This window comes from Glossina fuscipes, unplaced genomic scaffold (assembly GCF_014805625.2).
Source record: "Glossina fuscipes isolate IAEA_lab_2018 unplaced genomic scaffold, Yale_Gfus_2 112, whole genome shotgun sequence".
Classification (NCBI taxonomy): Eukaryota; Metazoa; Arthropoda; class Insecta; order Diptera; family Glossinidae; genus Glossina; species Glossina fuscipes.
Genome location: NW_023998455.1, coordinates 9,516,804 through 9,541,001, shown reverse-complemented (window position 1 = coordinate 9,541,001; position 24,198 = coordinate 9,516,804). Strand labels below are relative to the sequence as shown.

Here is a 24,198-nt window from a genome sequence, read left to right as displayed (position 1 = left end):
GACCTAACAATTTTTTGGAATAGAGACAATTTCGCAAGGAGGGCAAAACAGCTGACTTTATTTTTTTCTCAACTATTGATTTTCGTGTATTTAAACTAACTTCATGATATTTTTTTTCCAAAAAATTGTGCGAGTGTGTAATGAACTATAAACAAATACATTTTGCATTAGTGATATTACAAATATTCTATTTTGGAAAAATTTGTGGAGAAGTTTATAATCCATATAAAATTTTAGGTCTGAACAGACATGCGACAAATCAAGAAATTAGAAGAGCCTATAAACAATTGGCAAAAGAATGGTAAATTTTTCATAAAATTTTTGAACGTTATATTTCCTAATTATTTTAGCTGCTTTTTATTCATAGTCAATCCATGGCGACAACGTGATATTTTCGTTCTGTTTACATTATTTTTCAAAATAAATATAAAAAAGCTTCTTCGTTTTTTCCTAATGGTGGGATATCTACCCATCTGTGCACCTATGTGTGCTGGACATAATTCCAGTCGAAGAAATTACATGAATTGGTTGAAATTGGCAATAATATAGAAAGTTGCTGCACGCGGATTCTTACTAAAAACAGACTAAATCTATCAAGAACATGGCTACAATAAAACAAAAACAGAGAATTGCTCTGTTTTCAAAAGCAAAAAAATATAACTAAATGATCTTTACTCATAAATTACGACAATAAAAATTTTTATAGTCTGTAAGCGATCTCTTGCACAACAAAAGGTTGGTCACGTTCAGGTTTTTTAAAGTAAAGTTGATAGAAAATTCGGCCCCAAACCGAACATAATCTATTTACTTGTTATCGTCGATAATCCGCTGATTAATATTTCCTTATTGAACAATTTGGAGAGGGTGGGTTAATAATTTTGAACCGCATTCTCATAATCGTTTCTTCGAAAACCAGTTTCTGCATGATAACAAGGTCTAGTTTTTACAATTTGTACAGAAAAGTGCTTTAAGGTATTGATTTTACATGTTAACTTTGCCGAAAATAATTTGTTCTTTAATGTTCTTAAAATATTTGCTTGTTTTTCTTTTTTTCTTGTCAGGCATCCTGACAAAAATGATCATCCAGAAGCTGAATCCAACTTTATTCAAATAAAGAAGGCATTTGAGCTTTTGAGCGACAGTGAGCGCCGTCATATTTACGACCAACATGGTATAACTGACGAAGATTCTTATCTATACAAACAAAGACATGATTACAGCCATTACAAAAGATTTTCCTCGGATCTCCTGGAGGAACTGTTCGGAAAGCAATTTTATTTTGATTATGATGTAAGCTTTTATCATAAGCTGACCATAACAACGCAATATTATGAACAAACAATCATTTCCAAAAGCAAATTCGCTCCCTATATAATAATATTTTATAGCGATTGGTGCTTTCGCTGCAATCGTTTAGTTGGAACATTTAAAAAACTTACTGAAATCTTCGAACCTTTAGGTGAGTTAAAAATGATTCTTTATTAACTAATTTGTTTCGCGTATTTTAATCCTTTTTGTTACTTTGAGCAGACAGTTTTAATGGGCTGGGCGTTTACTAAAGATTCTAACGAAACACTGAGTTCACGAAGTGGATTATAGTTCAATTTTTCTGGAATTGCTACGGTTTTTCTAGAAATATGTTCCACGAGATTCTTCTTCAGTCTACTACTCAGAAAAATAAATCTGCAGGGAATTCGAGTTTTGTTTGTTTTATGGTCAAAATAAAATGTGCAATGCTAAGCTAATGCTAATAAGAAAAAATACCATTAATCCGAAAGTTGGCTGTGCAGCTGCGGCAAAGGTGACTGGAAATTGTTTGTCACGCTTCTCTATTTTATTTTGATATATAACAGGATTAGCTAAAGCTTCGACGAAATTTGATAGATCGTCAGGAATATATCATTAGCATACGGTATACTTATGCTGCGGCCGTTTCCGTGGTAACAGCCTGTGTGCTTTTAATTAAAATTGCTTCGCGTACACTCATGTCCATACATGTGCTTTTTTAAAACAAACTTCTCTTCGTCCTCAACAGGACGAACACTATCCCCAATAATATTTTACGCACCGTATCGCCAGGCAGTCCATGCAAGTCAACTTTTACGTAAGTGTCGACGCGCTCATCGCATAAAAGCTGTCCCGATAAGACCGTCATAGGAATAGTGTCGATGTGTATTGGTTCAATATGTACTGGTTTAACCTATATTAACTTTAATTGTACTTGATTTGAGAAAACTTAAGCAATGTAAATCAACTGATCACTTAAGGAGTGACTCTATTTGCCATTTCGTACGTTTACAATATGTTTATCTACAACTACGCGTCGACAAAGGGGAATTTGAAACTTTTAAAACCTGCTTTCTAAATCTATCAATGCCTAACATTTCTAAGTTAAAATTTTGGATTTAAGTTTTGCATTTAAGAAATTAATCGATATCTCCGTGTACACCTGCGACAGCATGGGCACATCAACTAAACTTAGAGAATATTTACTTTTCCTTGAACAATTCTATGTTGAAAGATGGAAAACTCGAAAATATTCAAAATTCATGCAAATGCTCAATTTTCTGCAACTCCCTGTTATGGCTTACCATAAGGCACAATAAAATTAATTTACTGCTTAATTGTTTTTTTCATAGACGATAGTTTGTTTTTAAACATACAATTTATATTCCTGCTTGTTCAATAAATCATCGTCGGTATTATACCAAATGATAGCGATACTACTTTCTATACCATACATCATATGTGATGCAAGTATATATATATAGTTTGTATATCTGCAATATGCAGAAGGACTTGAGATAGATCTACTTTTTACTAATCCGGCCGATCCAGGAAATTTGTCTGTTTGTCTTGTTTTGTTATGTTCAATCTACAAGCCGCAAATTTCGATATATTTTGATGAAATTTTATATTTTGACCCAAGGACGCATTTTGTTTAAAGTAGAATAGATCAGCTGTGTCTTGCGATCGCTCCTTAAATAATGTTTTATTTTGAAAAGTCTTTATTTGAATAACTGTAGGGTGAGAAAAAGTATTTAATTTACCTGTGGGCCGCGGCCGTGGCCGGTTATTATGTTTCTGTTTTGTTGATTATAGCAACACTTTTTGATTAAGATGCCGCTTTCTTGATTGTGATACCAGCTTCTTAGTTATAATGGAAGAATATTACTTTACCTTATAAATATTTTTGATGAAAAATAAATCCCACCCAGAGTTATTTGCTAAAATCAGACTTTCGCAAATATCAAATCAAAAACCTTAAAAACCGATTAGAAGACGTACGACCAAATCCAAAGATTCATAAACAAATGTAATGGGCCACAACATCTGCTTTGAATTATATAGTTCCGTATATATAGTTATAAGTAGACTTTCATTTAAAAAAAAAAGAGGAAGAGAGAAAATGTTCGTAAAGAATAGATGATAGATTAAGAATGGACTAGCAATCTGGATGAGCACCAGAAGAAACACTCCGATTTTACGATACCTTCCGATTACCTCAAACTCAAGGTCGTAATGCTGTGGAAGGCATCATTACGACTGAGGATGCTAATTCAATTTGGCAGTAATCCAGGAAATTCCCGTTAGCAAAAAACAGGGATGTAACCACCTGGAAGAAAAAAACAATGGAAAGTAAAACCATCAAAGCTCCAAACAACTTGCTTTTTTCACCGGTGCCTTTTATTAAAAAAAAGGATGTGGCAATTATAGTTTGTTGGGATTATAGCATATTGACCGAAATCAACAAAAAAGACAGCCGTGCTCTATCTTGGATTGACAATCGTTTCAAATGCGCTTGCTGATAATTGAAGTTCGCGGAGAATGACAAGGAAAGGAAAGCATTTTTCGTAAGCGATTGCATTGAGCAGTGTCCCTTCCACATTTGAGTGTCTAATCGACTGTATACTGAAGGTAGCGTCGTGGGAGGTAGCACTGCTGTATTTGGATAACATTATTACCATGGCAAATATGAAAAGGAAGATGTACGAATTTTGGGAGATACAGTAGGGAATTTAAATTTCAGCTAAAACATGTGCATGTTCTTGGGGAAGTAAGTAAAATACCTTGGTCATAAGGTTTCCATCTTAGAGTGTCACACGAAGGAAGGCAAAATCAATGCAGTCAAACAACGCTTACGATCAAATTATGCGCAAAATTTGGGACTACCAATGATTTCCATTGGCTCTCAATGATTTGTATTGACTTTCACATTTCGCGCTCGTTTTCGCCTATCCAAGCCTAGGAGAAATGTTAATCCTGACTTTAGGTAGGTGTGAGACTGTCAATGAGAATTTTTCGAAAGATGCAGTGCACGACATGCCGAGGCAACGGTGCATTATGAAGCCGCCATGAAAGAAGGTGAGCTGTCTACCGGAGGATAAATTACCTGGGAACGGTTAATAACTAAAACACATAGGATTATAGTGGATGTTTATGGCGCACTTGTCAAAAATATCCGATTGTTACAGGTCCGAAAAGTCTGCTAATAAATGTAAGCAGCTTCTTCTCTTAAAGCTAGTACCTAAACTTTTAAATTCAGCTAGTGTACATTGCACAGTTTTCTTCCATTGATTTTATACAGAATGTACTTATCATAGAAGAAAATCTCAATCATCCCTGGGAAAAGATAGCATAAGGATGTGCTTGAGGGACTTCAAATTTCTTTACATTTCCTTGCCTCTTAGCAAGGGTGCTAATCAACTTCTTCCTATTACGGCTTTGTATGATTTTCATAAATTTTTGGAATCATATTTCTCTTGTGACTGTCTCAGGTCAATAATATAACAAACGCTAATAACAGATTAGTCGTTCTATCTCAGAATTCATATAATACTAAAATTCTACTTAAAAGGGATATACGGTGTTCCTTCAAATAAGCAAATTACCCGCTTCTAAATAAATTCCTATATTAAACTGTGCCTTTCATAACTTTGCCAGCTTGGTTGCACGCAACAGCGCGCAAACGCTACAATTGCGACGAAGTTGGGTACCTTGCTCATGAATGTAAATTTTGGAGGCACTTGGAGGTAATGACGCAAGAATGTAGAAAAGATCGTGGAGGACGCATGCCTGGGAAACAGTATGCGAAAGAAAAAATCGTTGTCCATCGGATCAAGGTAGAAACAAAACACCAAGGAAGGCCTACGAAACGCGCAACTGGTCGATGACGGTCTTAAGGTAATAATAGGGAGAGTCTAGTTATCCAAGGCGGATGTCTATGCAGGATATGGTAAAGTAAAAACTGTTTACTCACACAAGAAAGTTGTTGGTGGTTCCGAAAGCAAAGAAATCATAGAAGAACAACAAACCGAGAGCACTTTGGCGATACGAAAATTGTTAAGCGGATTAAACGTTAATTCTACTGGGTAGGATGCCGGAAATCAGTAGCAGCATATATTCACAGCTGTGAGAAAAGTGGTAAATTAAAAGAAGTGAAAAATGAGTTGAAAGGCCAAAGGCGGCCAAAATGATTTACAGACAGTAGTTAAAAAGAAAGTGTGAAGTTGAGGGCCGGAAAGGATCGGAAGGAGATCACTGTCGACGGAGACCGCCATCACATAGTGACAGATTGTCAGCAAATTTCCAATCTAAATAGGAAGGACCGTACAAAGTTATCACGAGAATAACTGGTAGAGTCGACCGGACCTGAAAACATGGGAAAAGCGAAGCTACAAGCAAGGTGGCACACGAGAGCGAACTTATAGCTTTTGCAAATGACCTTCGAGACCAAAAATATTAAGTGGAGGACAGTGTTACGGAAATCCCAAATCTAGTTTCATTCAAACCAATTGATTTTTCCAGAAAGTAAATTTTTAAAAGAAGGGGCAAATTCATGCACCTTCCGGCCGACGAAAAAGATTAGCGGAAAACACATCAATTATTTTAACAGAATATTTGAGCACAATGAGTTAATCGGAAGAGAAATTTGAGTGGAAAAGAAAGTTCAAGTTAAGAATGCTGTCGAACTAAGCACTCTGTGAATAATCCTACCCTTAAAGAAATTGATGGCAAATAAGTGCATGATGTAATAATATGAATCGCATTTTCATAAGAATATATTTTTTTTAAATGAATATCACATTACAAATTATTTGTATTTGAAATATATGGAATCATTCAGCCACAAAATGGAAGTGAGCATAGTTTTTCTGAAACGTAAACCCTATGTCAATCTATCGTCTTTTATCTAAAGTCAGTATTGATAAATATCTTTGTTTTTTGTTTAAAGGTATCGAATTCGCTACAGTGAATGTAGCGCTTGAACAACAACTCCTTCGAAGAACAGGTGCGACTGATGTACCAAGTTTGGTCCTTGTATTAAATGGCCATTGTTTTGTATACCGTGGATCTTCGTACATGCCACATAATATTATTGGTATGTACTGTCACTAAACGTAGCGTTATGACAATAAACTTAGCATTTCAATTTTACTTGATTACGGTTTCAGAGTTCATTAGGAAGAAAATGCCATATAATTTGACTCCAAAAGTACAAGATGATACTATTGTTGGATTTCTTTCTGGTTGGATAGATAACCGGATTAGAGGTTTAGTTATAGAACCAAGAAATCAGACTAGATTGCGTTATTTGATAGCAGCATATGCATTTCAGCAAAGGGTTGCTTTTGGGTAAGTACAACTTATTAGAAAATTCGAAAATCCGCGACTTATCCATTTTTTTTTTTAAATTCTGCACGTATCTGAAGTATGCTTTCTCCATGCATTTTCTTTGGTGAAACTTTTTCAATTGAACTTGCCTTTTTTAACGGTGCAAGCAAAGTGTCAACATAATATTCAACGATAAGTTTTCGAGCACGCCAATTTGTAGCGCGCAGAATCTCACATGCCAGATCTCTTGCGCTATTATGCAGACATATCCGTTGCTCTTTTTCCCATAGGTGTAAAGATTCAAACAGAGATTAAGTGCAGGTAAAACTTAAAACAGTTCCTTCAATGTGAGATCAAAGTTGTTTAAACGAAACATGTATGCAAAATTTGAGCATAATCAGATGTTCGCAAGTGCACGATTGACAATTTCGCGTCCAGCATATATCTTCGCTGCCGTCATTTTTGTACCGACTGTACTACTCATTATTGCGTCGTAGCTAAAGTTGCGTACAATATTTGAGGATGATTGGATGTATAGAGGAAGTATTCGAATATCGATTAGAAGTTTGGTTAAGTTTATAAATAGAGCATTTTTATATGGTACGTTTTCATGTCTATTCTATTTTTAAAAAATGAAGAAAAATTTCAACAAATTGAAAAGGGACAACAACGCCTTATTTTGTGACGATTGAGGTTCGCCACTTAAAACATTTAGTACATCGCCAGCTCAAGGATTCATCATTTCTAGTATAAGCCTTTTTTCTTCGCTACTGTCTAGGATACGACTTTCTAGTTAATTTTTTCGACCGTTAGTTCATATTTTTAGTGATGTGTTCTGCGCTGTTTGATTATTCAGGCCTAAAAGTGACGAAAAAACGATTGCTAGACTTGCTCGTTGCCAACAAAAGCAAGCAAGAAAGTTATATTCGACGGTGCCCGAATCTCCCATACCCACATCCATATCGCTGGTATTACTAAAAAAAAAGTAATCACGATCTATATTATATTAATTTTAGAATGAACCCCTTTTCAGGTAGATAACATATCTTCATTTAAGGAATGTGCGATATAGTTGTAAACATTTTGTCTTTTTTGCGTTATGATAAATAAAAATAACACTTCAAAAAATGAAAAAATATAATTGAATCACTTGTAAATTTGCGTAGACATGCCCGTTTTACGCTATTTTTGCACGTAAAGAGTAGAGTGTTTCGCAAAGTAAATGTGGAAAATCTCAACCTTCTAGCTTTTATAATTTCTGAATAACGACCGATAACCCACAAATTTTTATTAAGAAAGACGAAGTTGCCTTCAGTTTATGCTCGACTACGGGTTTCTGCTCGACTACGGGTTTTGCTCGACTACGAGTTTCTACTCTGACCGATTTGTCCCATTTTCAATAGCAACCTGCGTGCTAAGACTTCCACTTTTCCTACTAATTGTAAAGTGGCTATCTTCAGTTACATGACCAGGAGAGTGCCAAGACCAAACACCGCACAAGGGGACAGACATGGGTAAGTCAATTGAACGCCGTTCTAGAATATATATATTTTATAGGGTCTCTGAAGCTTCCTTTTGGGTGTTACATACATTATGAAAAAAAAAACAAAATGAGGATATGTTCATCTCATAGTGGTGGTTATGAATTACAAAGATAAATAAAATAAACGAAAATATGTAAATAGAGCAATTTTTGACATTTCTTATTGAAAAATATTTAATTGAAACAAATATTGCATTAAATGAGTGCATTTTGGTGTACAATATTTTTTGTTTTTCCACCTATCGCATCGTCTGATCGATGAGTTTCTGATATGTGTTGTGCAGCTCTATCAGGCTTACCGGGAACAATAATATCTCGTGACCCCGAGTTACTTTTGTAGTCAGTTACTAGTTTGTTACTATTTTGTAGTCAGTGGAGTCTATATTTTAGATTAATTCTTTGATTCAATTTAAACAATTTATTATCTTGATTGAACAATGCTTGTAGTTCACTAGTATTTGTTTATTGCGGTCCTACAATCACTGACCCTCAAATGGTGATCAATCCGCTTACTTTCATCAACAAAGTTCATGCACGGCCATTAATTAGCGACATTAGTTGCCTTAATTGCTTCAGATAATTTTTCGAAACTCTCAGTGCCGTTATCTTTATAGTGACAACCAATGATTGCTTTACGGTTCTGTCATTTTTTTACTTATAGTTGTGTTTAATAGCCTTTGCGCGCGTTGCAGCCATACATAATAATATTTAATACTGTCTTCCTATCGCCATAAGTATAATTTGGCTCTCAAATGAGTTTGGACCATGTCAGTTCGCTTTTCACGTCGACTTGAGGTCGTTCTTGACTTGTTGTAATGTTTTTATTTGTGGTGACAACCAACGAAAATTCATATAATCTACCATATTTCGCCTGCACTTCGTTCTTCATACTTCTAATCACAAGCATATTCTTATACCACCACCCAGCTCTCTAATTAATCTCTAATTCTAAGAAGTTGCGTTGTAAGAATTCACGTCAGCTTATTAAATGATTTAAACCAATAATTTTTTTTTTATATGTAAGTTCTATGATTAAACTTGTTACCTTTAACCGCTTCCTACTTCATTCAAGAGATTAGACTTTACCGATCGCCATTTCGTTTCTATAGCCTTCCATCTATATATCTCGTTGTATCGAGCTCTCTCATTAACTTGCAGAAATTAAAGCTCAAGCGAATTTTGCACGATTCCCAATAGGTTATGCTTTGTAATAAATTGTTTTTAGTGGATGTTTAAAAAATCAGTGCATTTTCTGTTTTTTTCGGCGTTTTTTAAAATGAGAAAGTTATTGCTTTTATGTCAGGTTATTTAGTTATCTCCTTCATCATTATCCTTTTTTTAATATTTTGGCTTTTGAAATAATTTTGAATTCATAAATCCAATTTGTTTCTCTAGATTCGTAAATGCAAACTCAAACTATTGTAAGCAAATTCTCCAACGCTATCAAGTGCATCCTCACTTAGACACACTGCTACTATTTAATGAAGATTCTGAGCGACCTATTGCCAGCATATCCATGTCAAATATTCCGACTGAAACTTTAAATAACATCATATTATCTAATCAGTACCTGACTTTACCGAGATTATCGTCACAAGATATTTTGGAGGGTAAGTATTCAGAAAAAAAAGAAATACATTCTTTTCTTTTTATAAACATGATTTCTGCATAAAATAATTTAAAATAATATTTTTGAATATATAAAAATTACAGTTTTTATCAAAATTCTTACGTGAAGTGGTATATGAAAAACAGATCTATTTGATCCAGATTGGATGCGATTGGTTTTTGAGCCTTTTTGTTACAGACCTATCCTCCCTGTAAAGTGCTAAAAATTAGATCGTTACCTCACATAAGGATTTGCTTTTCGTAGGGTCCATTATATATGAGGAGAGTTAAAAAAAAGCCCATCGAGATCTACATTTATCACATCAATTTAGTATGCCAAAATACTATTACTTAACGATTTTTGTCGAGAAATTTGAACTATTTAATATAAGACGCTTTATGCGGAGTGATCGTAGAAACGTCCAGATCTAATCAATTTTACATCCGCACAAATTTCATAAATCACAGGTGGTACAGGGAGTAAAATAAAATATATTTTTTTTCTTTATTGTCAACGAAGGGGAATTATTTGCGTTTTGTACAGAAAAATCACTTTATATAATTCCTCCCAAATATTTTTGAACTTGTTAATCTAATTGTGTGATGTTTCCTTCCTTTTACGTGAAAGAAAAGTGCTTAGTGGTGTTACCATTATTACGGTGACTATGAGTAAAGATGCTGTTTACCACCCACTATGCATTATCATTTTCAGTTAATCTTAAACAAATCCATGTGGGACCCAATCATTCTTGTTGCATAAATTTGGCTGTTGTTCCAAGCAACACAGAGTGTACCAAAAGTCAGCATATTTACTAATTTGCACGAGTATTTGCATGTGAGAACGCTATGTTTGAATTGGGTGCCACTTTTCTTCATATTTTCAACAAGGTGTTGATTGTTCTCAATGCTATTTGGCATTGTTTAGACGAAATAAAAAGCATTTTTCATGCGGTATGTGGCAATGGATGAAGTATAGGTTCATCACTACACTCCAGAATCAAGTCAGCAGTTATCTCAGCGGACAGGAAGTGGCGAAAGCCACCCAAAGTGACCAAAAAGTTATATTTCAAAGCAATGGTAATTTGCAGAGTGATGGTCGAAATCTCATGAAATTTCGGCACGTATCGTTTGAACATTTGGAAATCATGTGCGTTTCTCAGTTGTGTTGTTACCTACACAAATACGTGACCGGACAGTTATTGATTGGTGTGATAATTATTTGCCTATATTCTTTTCAGGTCTTTGCCCAGCGGAATGGAATCGTCCACGTAAGAGGTTGTGCATTATTTTAGTTACAGAAAATTCAAAGGAACATAATTTCGCGCGAGAAGCACTGCGAAATATTGCTCGCAGAAGTGAATTTAAAGCCGAAAGGGTTCGTTTCGCCTACATATTCAAAGTACGTATTCGATTGAAAATATTTGTGTTGCTTCTGTCATAGGAATATATTGGGTGCTTGCCTTAATTTTTGTAAGTGATTTCTACAGATGGAAATGATAAAGTAATGCGAAGTATAATATACACAGTGGTTAAATTTGATGATCTTGACCTTCCTTTATAAAAAATATCAGTTTTCCATTCGGTATTATTGAGTTATTTAGTGTATGCAGATGCTAATCATGAAACGTTTAAAATCAATCGCAAAAAGTTGTGGGTTAGTCGAAAAAAGCCATTAACATCGCCACTGAAGCGGAATATTCGTGGCCGTAACCTTTTGCTGTGCATATGGTGGGTGTGCTATATTACGACCCTTAAAACCCCATGGAACTGTTGCTCTAGATGTCCACCGAAGTCAGTTGAATAAACTGAACGATGTATTGTTGCAAAAAAGACCCGGCAATAGCGTCTAAAATAGTTATCATACGAATTGAGTGAAAACGCCGCTTTTGCCAATTGTTATAATTGTTGTAAAGGATCCACTGTTGCAGCTTGAAAGAAATGCTCGGCCGCATCCAGCATACTGACCAGAGATATCACCTTCTCATTACTACTTGTTCAGATCAGTTCAGCTTGGCCTAGCTGGCGGCTTCGTAAAACTGACACTTTTTACGCGGCATCGTCATGTTACCAGAAATAAGGGAAAAAGGGCGGAAAATGGTTGAAAACATTTTGATTAGTATATATTGTAACAATCTTTTCAATAAATGCCTTTTTGAAGTTGAAAATTAGCCAAAATTAATGCAAGCACCTATCACGTATACGAATCAACTGCCGTCCAGCATTTGTAAAATCATTTTATTTCACAGAAGTAAATAGAACACCGAAAGAGTTTGTTTGGCCTATATATTAAAGCATATGTTCGATTGATTGCTTGCTATCTGTAATAAGAATATACTGACTGTGATATGAAAAACTGATGCTTCCATTTTTAGTTTATAAGAACATTTTTGTTTTGAGTTTTCAAAAGTCAAAATCCTGTATTCGGCGCCTTGACTTAAAGAAAGCACTATGTTAACATTCAAAAAAATATATAGCAGAAAATTGACGGAAAAAATCGGTAGTATTAGGCGTGCAAAATACTTGCAATTTAATTCTAATCGCGTTCCACCTCGCTATATTCAATCCAAGTTAAAAAAATTTGCCTTGACGATTACTCCGGGGGTTCCTTAACAACTCTTCGCAATTTTCATTTGCAGACGAGGTGTTATGATTAAACATATACCTTGTATATGCAAAAACTTTTCTAATGTTTGAACATTCGTTTTCTGAGAGTCTAACCTTATGGCCCTCTTGAAAATCCTGTGGCCAATAAAAAAAATATAATATTAAACTTTATTAAAGGGAGTAGACCAACCATCTAGTCTACCTTCAAAAAAAAATTGTAGTTAGTAATAGAATTTATTTTTTTGTCGTAAATAAATTAGAATAATAATAAAACTGGAACAAATGCAAAGATAAAAACTTTTGGGCGATCTAATTGCACACGTAGTAGAACGAAAAAAATCTTTCACGCCTCTACCGTTTCATGCCTATTGACGTTTCGTTTTTTTTTTAAGAATAAGGTTCTGAGAGCAAAAGTTGCAGTCTAGCAAGAACGGATTTGATTTTCTTACTTCTTAATTTTAGCTTTACTTAAGTCTAAGGGTACTAAGTCTTACAAACTATTGAGTAGATAAGTGTCGTGACTACTAAAACCATAGTTGCGAGTTCAAATCTCAGGCCGTTTTGACCATGCATGGTTGTACCTGCAGTGCAGGAATAGTAATTGCCGATTGAGCATACAATCACTAGACTGCAGCTATTCCCTTTCCACTTCTTCCGTACTTCTTTCGGAAAAGAGTAAGGGTTATAACAGTGGCTGTTAGAAAGGTTAAGCATCCCACCAGGGAACAAATCGATAAGGAAAGTTCCATAACAAAAGCGTATTGGGCTCAAAGGGAAAGCATTATTTGCGAAGATGGATGTCTACGGCGGATACGTCACAGTAAAAACGGTTCATCCACCACGAAGTTGTTGGTGGTCCCAAAAGCCAAACCCGAAGAAATCGTTAAACAACATCACAAACGGCCAAACGGAGAGCACTGTAGCGTCACAAAAACTTTGAAGAGATTAAACGGAAATTCGATTGGACAGGATGCCGGAGATCAATAGCAGCATTGATTCATAACTATAATGAATGTAGTAAATCGAAAGCGGCGAGAAATAAGCTATAAGACCAGTTTCGTTCAAGGAAACCTAGTCCAGCTGTATAACCCGTCGTGCAGTGACAGTTTATCGCCAAATCTGCAATCCAACTGGAGAGGACTCTACAGAGTTATCTCGAAGATAATCGACAGAGTGAATCAGGTCCAGAAAAATCCGAAAACCTAAACTATGGTTGAAGTGGTACCTGAAAGTACACTGGTACCTTAAAAAAATTACCTTACCCTCAAGTGTTGAAAATTCCAACATTTGGTGAATTTTTATGAACACTAATGAATTTTCTAAAAAACCACATTCCAAAGAAAGAGAAACCCAAATAGACATTCATAACGTTTTACATTTACTAGAACGTTTGGCTCAAAAAGTGATTAACACAAATATGTGGAAATGAAGTCAGGTATTGGTAAGTTGTTTTGAAATCAGAATATTTGCAGAAGGCCAATTGAGTTAAAAGAAGCACTTTAAATATAAATCCTTGAGAATAATTTGTAAATTATTCTTTTAAAGATTGTAAAACCTACACTGTCCAAGAAATCGCAGCTCAGTGGTACGAAATGAGTCTGAAAAGAAGTCGTACACAAATGTAAAATACACAAAGATAGGTTTATGTTACAATATCTTTTTGTGAAGAATGTACAGAATAATTTTTAACGTTATGTATTGTGTCTTGTTTACCTTATCAGTAATAAGCAGAAAAAGTAAAAAAAGTGAAACCAAATAAAAGTTACATCTCTTATAACTCTTTGCGGGCATGGCCGATTTTTCCCATTTTATTTTAAGATGAATTAATTGTGGTGTCCTCCACAAAGTAAGTATAGAAAATTTCGGCCGTCTATCTCTCATAATTTATGATTAATAAGCACAAACCAAAAATTCTTGCTTACAAAAGGAGATGTATGTTCAGGTTGCGCTTCACTGCGCGCGTACGCAGTCCCAGTATCCAATTTGCCCCATTTCCGATACTAACTTGTGCGTACCGCTTCCAATCATCTTGCCAAATTTGATACAGATAGTTTCTTTTTTGCTATGAATATGATGAGCTGACTGAAGGACCGTAAAAGATTTTTGGGCTATTAAGAGTACTGATTTTAAGGATAGAGGATTAACATTTTTCAAAACCCTTCTCAATGCAATCAAAAAATATACGCTAATTTTCTTTTTTTTTCAGGAAAAGCAAATCGATTTTATTAACGCTTTATCGCGAGGATCCTCTGATGATAAACTATTGCGAATCGTTATCCTGTGGAGGCGAGATACTTCTCGCGTTAAATATGAATGGATAAATGATATTACTTTGAATAAAAGATTCGCGGACAACCAGTCGTTAGACCGCGTAATTAATCAAACTAAATATCAGATAGACAGCACAATTCAAAGGTTATTGAAGACTTCGGAAGCGCTTACTTATGAGGCTTTTATTAAGGTAAGAATGATATACATGAATAAATAGTTATATCTTCTGAGCCGTAAATACGGAATTTTTCTTTTATGACATCGTAGTAAGTTTATATAGATTATAATCACATAATTGCTTCTGCGTTCCTTTCGGAAAAGATTTTTTCTTTAAAAAATGGATCGTCGTATTTCCTTGAGTATTTATACGGGACATTAAAATTGTGGGTATCTGAAAGAGCTGGATTTCGATGCATTTCTGCCCGACGGCTTCCAGATTCTACTCATGTAGAGTTAAAATTTCCCATTTTGCTTGGCGCAGTGTAGTACTTCGTTAACTTCTTATTTTATCCGTCACATAGTTCTCAACTTTATAGAATTGTGTTGAGCAGAACCAACTACATCAGAAAATGTTGTAAAGTTGTAAGATTGCAAAAAATGACATAAAATATTCGAACAAATATTTATGCGAAATATTTTTCTATTTCTACACACCGCCTGTCTATCTTTTCTATCACCTGTTATACTTTTTTAATTTGTTGGATTCCACAAATTCTCACCTTTCACGATACACGTTCTATTTATTAGTGGAACAAATAAGTTTTATCGCGACTTTGATTGTTGCAAAGGTCTTTTTAATGCATTCGTTGCTGCTTTTGTTGTTAGTACAGATGAGTATATCACTCATGTAAATTGCTGCATCTAGTAGACCTTTCGTTGATATTTTGTAATAAACACAAGATTCAGATTTGTTAAATTTGTTGTTCTGAATTCTATTGGCCTGTTTCAGGCATTATAAAAAGTTCTGCAATCTACAAACGTTTCCTCGATCAACGTTAAGACTTTCATTTACGTTCGTGTAAATTTCCTTTCCTACATCACTATGGAGGAAAGCAGCAATCTCTCCATTTAATCAATGTCAAGGTCATATTGGACGGCTAAGCTAAACAGTAAACGCATGGACGGGTTTCTTGCAACTGTGGAATACGTTTATTGATAATCGACGCCATAATCTTGAGAATCATCCTTTGCCATTAATCTGACTTTGTTGTTGGTCTAGTTCGACCAAGGAATTCCGCTTTATTTTGGAATTTTCTTCCATATTTTTTTATTTTATACATAAATTTGATGTTTGCCATTAATTGGTTTCTTCGCTGCGGACAAATCAGCGAATTCTCATGTGTCGTTATAATAACGCGAACTTAACTCTTCGCTTAAAGCCTTTCCGGATTTTTCAATGCTTCTCATAAATGCTTTAGTTCGTCCTTATTGTTCACGTAACTTTTGCATTGGTTTCTTTTAACGTGTTGATCCTCTTAATTCATATCTAGATGCGATCTCTGCTTTGGATGAATAATTGTATACTTCTTCATTTGAACTATGGAATCTATCGTCACATAACTTTTAGTCCCCACTGAATGGCGTCGAAGAAATTATGCTCATTCTGTTCAACTTTGTCTGAAAATCTCTGTTCAGGAAACTTAAAATCTTTACTCATAAATACGATTTGGTTGTTCGGAGCATAAAATCGCGAAGCAAGCGAACGTTCAGTGTAACCAACGAACGCAGCTGCTTTGTCTTTTGGACTCTGTTTGTTCCTTTTCTATTTCGGCATGCCACTTACTTCTTTGCAACCAAACGTGCTTAGATGATTTAAGTTTGGCTTTCCATCGCACCATATTTCTCCCGAAACGATATTCATCGTTTACAGCATTCTCTAGTTGTAAATACAATCTTTTAACCTCTTTTCTATTTCGCAGATGGACAATGAGTTCATGCATAGTTCCGGCACGAGCAGTAAGTTATTAAATGTTACATCTTCCTTTTTAGAACCAACGTCTGCTTCTGTTTCAACAGTCCCTACTGCTTCTGCATTATTGAACTATACGCTTTGAAGATATCGGTATTCTTATGTTGAACAATGTCACTAAATTGCGATTTGTCATTGCATATCTATATGCGCATGCACCTGAATCAAAGAAAAGTTTATTTCTATTCACTTCATTTGCCGTAAACAATCTTTCTTCACCGAATTTATTTTGAAAGTTAAGTGCAATATTTTTGACAAATGTAACCTTTTCGCCACTTCGGTTTATATTTCTTCTTTTGAGCTTAAAGAACAGCGTCTAAAGTATCTTCTGTTTTCACTTCTTGCAATAGTTTTAATTTAATTGCGTCGATAGTTATCTTTGTTCCCGAACCTTGAATTCTCACAGTCATCCGTTTGTAGTCTTCTCAGAGTCCAGCCAACATCATCGAACCTATCGAGTCCTTGTCTAGCTTAAGCCCAGCGCTTATTAATTTATGCGCTGTGGTAAGAATTTCGTTTACATATTCATCAGCAGAAGCACAACCGTTAAGCTTGCTGAACAGAATCTTTGTATATGGCTGACACGTCTTACTAAAGCAGTGTCTTCGAAGAGGCTGCATAGTATTTTCCATACTTCATTTGCAGTTTTACATTCACGAATATGGGGATATATTTTTTTATGTATTTTCAAAATTAATTCAACCTTCGCCTGAATAAGTTTTTCTTCATTCAATTTATCTTCTTTCACGAGTTTTCATACGTCTTTCATTTGTAGATAAGCTTTCGTAGAAATTTTTCAGTCTCCAATAAATAGTTTTTACGCAAACGTTCTCCTCGTAGTGATCAAAATGGAAGAGATCTTTCTCTGCTTTTACAAGTCATTATTTCAGGAGCGATTAAACGAAGATATGTGTACGTTTTTCCAAAGCAACACCATTATTACTAAAAAATTTCAAATACTCCTCATCTTTAACGCAATCAAATGAGCTAATCTTTTGTGGTTGTATGTGTGTGTGTGTGTGAGGATATGAGCGATAGCATAAAGCTTTAAAAACTACAATAATGTGCCATCAAATGAAAAATTGGGCGTAGTATGTAACTCTGATTTTGTTAGGACTTCGTCTAACTTTTTTAGAAGACTCGAAGGCATCACTAGCAGAATTAGTCGTTGGTATTAAGGTTTCAAGCTGGAGTCGTCGTAGAAAATAAAAATAGTAAACTTGGGAACGACTCGTTTACTCAATTACGCAAATACACGATTAATCTACGATCTTCACTGCCACCTTAGCATACATGCGAAGCGAATCTCTTAAAATTTTGCAGAAGGCTTATACAGAAGAATAGCTACCAGCTGAATATGACACAGTCAAATATATTCCACAAAGCCGTTTTGTAGCTTTCCGTAGCCACTGTCAGTGGGGGAGAACCAGCAATTCGCTAAGAGGTGCTTATTGTGAAAAACAACAATCATCTTTTGTATTGAAAGTTGTTAACAGTTGTTAACATGATTTTTTTTTAAGTTCCACTCTACATGTAGCGATTCATCGCCTGGTACTTTTTTTTTTATAATAATTTTTAATCATTACACCAATCATCGATTAAAATAGTGTAGTTATTATATTCATTTAAAATTAATTTGATTACCCGTAACTTTGCGTGGGCACGGCCGATTAGTTCCATTTTTGGACCTAGAGAGTAAACCGTCTCGTCTCGTAAAGCAAATGTGGAAAATTTCAGCCTTTTTGCTTTAATAATTTTCGAATGACGAGCAAACATCCATAAATTTTTGTTAAAAAAAAACTGGGTTGCGTTCACTATACGCTCCACTATGCGCTTCTGCTCTGACCAATTTGGCCCATTTTCAATACCAATCTGCGTACGAAAACTTCCAATGTTTCTATCAAATTTCAAATTGAATTGAAATTAAAGGGTAAAGTGGGAGAAGGCTTATAGTTAATAACCTTTAATCAGGCAAGACTTGTCTAAAGAGTTGTGTTCACTCGAACCAGGGGAGAGACGCACCATCGTTCTACAGTCTTCGGTATACTTAGGAGAGCCACCAAAATTGAGACATCCGCTCTCGTTGGCTTTGCAAAACTTCGGCACACATCTACCACACTTAAAGGATTGGTGTAAGATGGGTACAAAGTAATTCACAGGGACGTTACAAAAATTAAGCTTGATAGACTTTGCAAGAACTTTTCACTTGAAACCAATCTTAATGGTAGTTGTCGAAATAAATTCATCCCTCTTGATGGGATTCCTTCTTCGCAGCTTAAAGGCTGACTTGATGAGTTCATCAATTTAGCATTTTCGATAATCCACTTTACCCAATATTCGATAGGCACGTTACAAAAAATTGCGAATCTTCCTATGACAACTCTCGAAATGTACGCTTCCAAATTTTTCTTGCTGAAATCATTGTTGTTAGTGAAATTGTTCGCATAAAGAGGGGAGCTATAAAATAATTTGGTTCCACTCTTACTATTCCACCAATATTGAAAGATGGGGGATAACCAAAAAAGAAAAGATGCGAATTGATATTCATACGCACTGCCTCGGCATTTTCACGAGTTTCAACAACACCGAAAAAATTGCATTGCAAATTATAGTCATAAAAAATAATTTCATGATTTGGAATAGCTTTCAAATCAGAAGGCTTATCAACTACCTGGTTACTGAGCGCTATGGAATCATCGGCTAAAGGAGATAAATCAACTTCCATCCCCAGCCGTCCTAAATCTCTGATTATTCTTAGTGATATTGAAATAAAAATTTTCAAATACATCTCTACCTGCAATAATCGGATCAGACCCTGTGTCCATAGGGAGGCAAACTGATGTTGTTTATCTGACAAAAGAATAAAAATTTTACTCGAAAATGAATTCACTAAAGATTTATATCAATCATTAATGTTTTTTATTTTAGTTTATTTTCCAAAAATTCTCTTTTTTTTGTCTTTTTTTATCTTACTTTTATTCTTTTTTAAATCCTTTCTTTTTTTTCACTAACACAGAAAGGACACATCAGAAAATATTTTTCAGCTACCGTTTGTTGAATGTCGTGTTATTTCAAGTGTTGATTGTGAAAGAGTGAATGAACTCAATATATACACAAAATTTTACACTTATATGGTGTGAGCACATAATAATTTTAGCTTAAGAATTATTATACAAGTATATTTTTATATTTATTTTTTAATTATATAGTCTGGGTCACAAGCAGTCGATGGGATATTCTATGAATTTTTGTTCGCTAATCGATATAAAAAAGGCTTATTAATACATTTTGTCGAATATTTTTAGAATCTACTTGATGAGCATGCTCAGGATTTTATAAATAGATGGGTATCGAAAATTTTTTACGTATTCGATTATATAATGGACAATATAGAAAAAGAACACATTCTTGCGACAATTTCATTGCTAGGAACAATCGTTCTCATGTTTGCTGTTGGATACGCTATGGTTTATCTAGTAAAAGCGGAAGAGGAAAGTTTAAAAGCCAAAGGAAAATTATCCTCAAATGTGTGTAAGTACCAATCCATTTTTAAATAATACCTACTAGTTTTTTCTGATTTATTGGAATCAAGGAAAGAAAATTCGGACCATTTATAAATTCTGTGGACATTGCAGATATTCTACTAAGACCCTAGATTTTGATTAGGGTCAAAATCTCTCACTTTTGAAACTTTTCTTTTGATTTAAAAAAGTAAACGTCCTAAGATCTTGTTGCCGATTATAACGAAAATTTAGGTTTGATGATGGTATGATCCAGCTTGTTTTAGATTGAGTTTTCCTGTAGAATATCTGTTGTAGGAAGTTATTAACGATTATTACAACAATGCAGTCGAAGAATGTTGATTCGAACTATATACATTGACATTAGTATTACTAGAGCTAACTTATAAGCAAATAACTTATAAGCAAATTAGTTCGACGAGTAATTAATAAGGAGGAAAGGATCAATGTTGGCAGAATTGAAAATACTATATAAAAATAGTGAATTTAAATTATAAAAAATTGAAAATTTGTGAAACATATTTTAACATTTATCGTAATCTGAGCCGGTGTGTCCAACATCCTCGCCTAAATTGTAGTCGTCACAAAGAATAATCTTGAAAACAAATTTAGAATTTCTCCGAGAGATTTCTTGTTGTATGCCCATGATATTATTAGGAATTAGCGTGCTGAGAAGTCCCCATATGTGAACCAACTACACTAGACATGCCGAAAGTTAGTAGCTTGCGTTTAGCCCACTTTTGGGTTATATCTGATGCATCAGTGAAAAAGCAAATACTTCTCGATAAGAGTCGAACATTTCGTTTGATGAAAGTACCTCATGCAAAACTAGAAGAACACTAGTGTTCTTAAAGACATATAAAACAATTTTTTTTGTCTTTGGCACGATGAATAGCTAGAGAGCACTGAGATTTGTTTAAGTTTTCCATTAGCAGAATAGGGTAAGTATTACCAGCGCATAGAAAATAAACTGCCAAAGCATATGCAAAACGTACAGTTGCAAGCGCAAACCTTATTGCGCACGTGCGGCAGTGAAAGTCTATTTATGTTCACTAACGTTCTTAAGGTTAACACAGAAGACATTTAAGACTACAGCTTTATCATTCGATGAAAAAATAAAATTTAGCGTAATAAAAAATAAAAGAGTACACACACACACACACTGCATATATGCTTATGTTCGAATCAATCTACTACTTCAAATTAATAAACATGCAATTTCTTTTTAATATTACAGCTTTAAAGCAAAGCCGATATATCCCTGAGCTAAAACTGCACGAATTGCGTGCTGAAAAATACAATGGAATGGTAAGGCTCTTGAAGCCTGGTTGTAGAACTATTGTATTGATTACTGACTTAAGGACTCGTCCTAAACTCATACCACCATTTCATAAAGCAGTCTGGCCCTACAGAAGGACAAAAACATTGATTTTTGGACATATGCTAATCGAAAAGGGCTTTTCATGGTACTCGGAATTACTGCGTTTGTCGTTATGCGAAAGTAAAAATTTGCAAATAAATCCGAGAAATTGTGTAGGTACAGTACTAGCCTTGAACGGACATCGTAAATACTTCTGTATGTATCATGCGAAACATCCTGAAAGTGACCGAGGTGCCAAGGTAAGACTTCTTTTGACAAGAAATACAATTTAAAGTAAGGAGGCACCACTAGACACATTTTACACTTCCATTTGGTTGAGGGTACTCGATAGTGTATGAGTGTTTGCTCGATATTGAACGTAAAATGTCACATTATAGTTCGACGCAAAACAGCAGCCACGTTCGCTTCATATTTAAAAGAAAAATAAAGTAAAACATTGTCACAAAACCACATATTTGATAAAATTGATGGATTTAGGAAAATTACTCATTCTCAGAAATTTCAAAATTTGACAAAATAATAAAAACGAAACTATTCTCATGCTTTTTGGAAACGATAAAAACTGGACATATAAGCTTATTAGAAATTATTTAAAACTATTCTTTAGTGTTTATTTGAGTAGCGTAGGTAGGCAAATTTAATACGAAAAAAAAACGCCTGAGTGATCGAGTACGCGAAGAGTTTCGACTAACAACTCAATGGTTGTGGGTTCAAATCTCAAGTGCGGTAGAGTTTTCAATAAAACCGATAGCCTTTAGATGGGAGGGCTTAAAGAGTTAGAATTTAATTTCTGGCTATAATTAATAATAATAAATTCAAAAAAAAGCAAAAGCGATCGAGTACCATCAAATCAGATTTTTATCTTTCGTATCGTACGATAGCGCGTAAACTGACTCCATCGCGTATTGATTTATTCACGGTAATTTTATTTCTTAGTTTTTAAATTAATATTTTTAAACAATCTACAATATTTTTAAACAAAAAACATAATTTTTATTCTTGATTTTTTTTTCGACGGCATTCAGATTAAATTCCAAGATCACGCAAAACTCTCCCCATATTCGTTCACAATTAGTAGCACATTTACAAGATTTTTGTTTTCTGAGATTAATAAGCTAATCAGCATTATCGATAAGTAAAAAATAAAGCTATAATAAGTATAAAAATAACGGCGATTCTTTATCTATATTTAACATTATACTATTAGATTCGTTGAATCTTTTTTGAATATAATGTTTCTGCAGCTTATATCTTTTCTGGTACCTTTTGCAGGGTATGGAAAGTATGGCTAGGCAACTTATAGAAAAACAGGATGATCCTGAAACCAAAATATTTTTCGCTAATGGTAGGACGGATGAGTCGGATGATAGTGAACCACGAATTCTTTTAGAGGAAAATTTGTTGGAGGGCTTAAGCAATTGGTTGGACCGCCTATTTGAAGGAACAACGCACAGATATTACATAAATTACTGGCCGGAGTTCTTTACAAAATAGATTGTTTAACTTTTAAGAGCTATTACATTGTTTTAAAATTATCATACAGTTTACTTCTCGAAACTACTAAACGGAAATTGAAACAAAGGGAATGTCAGATAACAAAATAGTTTCATTGACATTGTATCTATCGTGCAAATAAAACCATTCAAAACAAGTTATGGAACGCGATGAAATTCTGTGCTCCAAGAAATCTGGAAATAAATGACTTCGTTCTAATAAAAGTAAGAAGAGAAACGAGCGCAGAATTCGCTCGATCGGACCTCTTTTCATTGTCACATGCTTGGTGAAAATAAGCTGATAAATTTTACGTATCTATATTTTGAAATTTAATCGATTTTTAATCGATCGGAAGATGTTGCGGAGCCTAGCCTGACGATATAAAGTTTCAAGTACCATATTTTCAAATTATCCTGCTCTTTACCATCTGGCGGATAGACTTCGCATGTTGGCTTACACTACTACTAAGTGGTTATATTAATAATTTCATTAACTTTGTAAATAATGTTTTCATAAAGTTAATGCGGCCGTCTTTACTTTAGTTTTTTTCTTTATAAGTTTAAAAGAAAATACCATGTGTTGATGATAGAGAGAGAATAGAGTTGTCTTCAACATATGGCAACGTCAAGCGTTAAACCTAGGTCATGAAGAAGAACAACAAAATAATTCACCTGTTTTCTGGTAAAAGTCTAGAGTTCCCAGCTAAAATGCATGAATTTGCATGGTTCTCTGTTAACAATATATGGTTTTCTTTTAAACTTACGTTTAAAAGAGTCGAAAAACCATCTGCTCTGAAGACTATTTTATATGCAAACATGGTTAAGATATAGTTTTTTATTCATCACGTGTCAATCATATTTTTCCTTTTTTCTTTTTTTTTTTTAATAATTACGTGAACCCATCTGTTGGCTTGGGACTGCACTTGTATTTCTTAAAGAAAAAATCAAATAAATAAATAAACATGAAGATACATGAACATTTCTTCATTATGCTTCTTTGTAACATTTTTTAATTATGTTTGAAGCGCTGGATTTGCGGAATTCACTTACAGTTGCTTCGACATTCACATACCGAATATAGACGATTTGTAAAATGTCGATTACACCACTGAGTTTATCGAATTGTCGCAATTGATCGATTTGCTTTCATGAGTGACACGTCTTTTTTCATTCTTAGGTCGCGAATAGCAGCT

General features: G+C 34.5%; 1 protein-coding gene across 1 annotated transcript; it reads left to right on the top strand.

Annotated features, from left to right (window-relative positions):
* LOC119639187 (dnaJ homolog subfamily C member 16) lies at positions 1-23,834 on the top strand. Its single transcript, XM_038036455.1, has 10 exons — positions 1-301; positions 1,062-1,459; positions 6,236-6,382; positions 6,456-6,636; positions 9,554-9,768; positions 11,005-11,165; positions 14,577-14,831; positions 19,916-20,141; positions 21,369-21,751; positions 22,785-23,834. The coding sequence occupies exons 1-10, from the start codon at positions 141-143 to the stop codon at positions 23,004-23,006; spliced, it is 2,349 nt and encodes a 782-aa protein (XP_037892383.1). The 5' UTR covers positions 1-140; the 3' UTR covers positions 23,007-23,834.
* The last annotated feature ends 364 nt before the right edge of the window (positions 23,835-24,198 follow it).

Coding starts and splice junctions, on each gene's coding strand:
- LOC119639187 (XM_038036455.1), top strand. CDS start 141: ATGAACTATAAACAAATACATTTTGCATTAGTGATATTACAAATATTC. Junction 1,460..6,235: donor TGAAATCTTCGAACCTTTAG/GTGAGTTAAAAA, acceptor TTTTGTTTAAAG/GTATCGAATTCGCTACAGTG. Junction 14,832..19,915: donor CTTATGAGGCTTTTATTAAG/GTAAGAATGATA, acceptor GAATATTTTTAG/AATCTACTTGATGAGCATGC.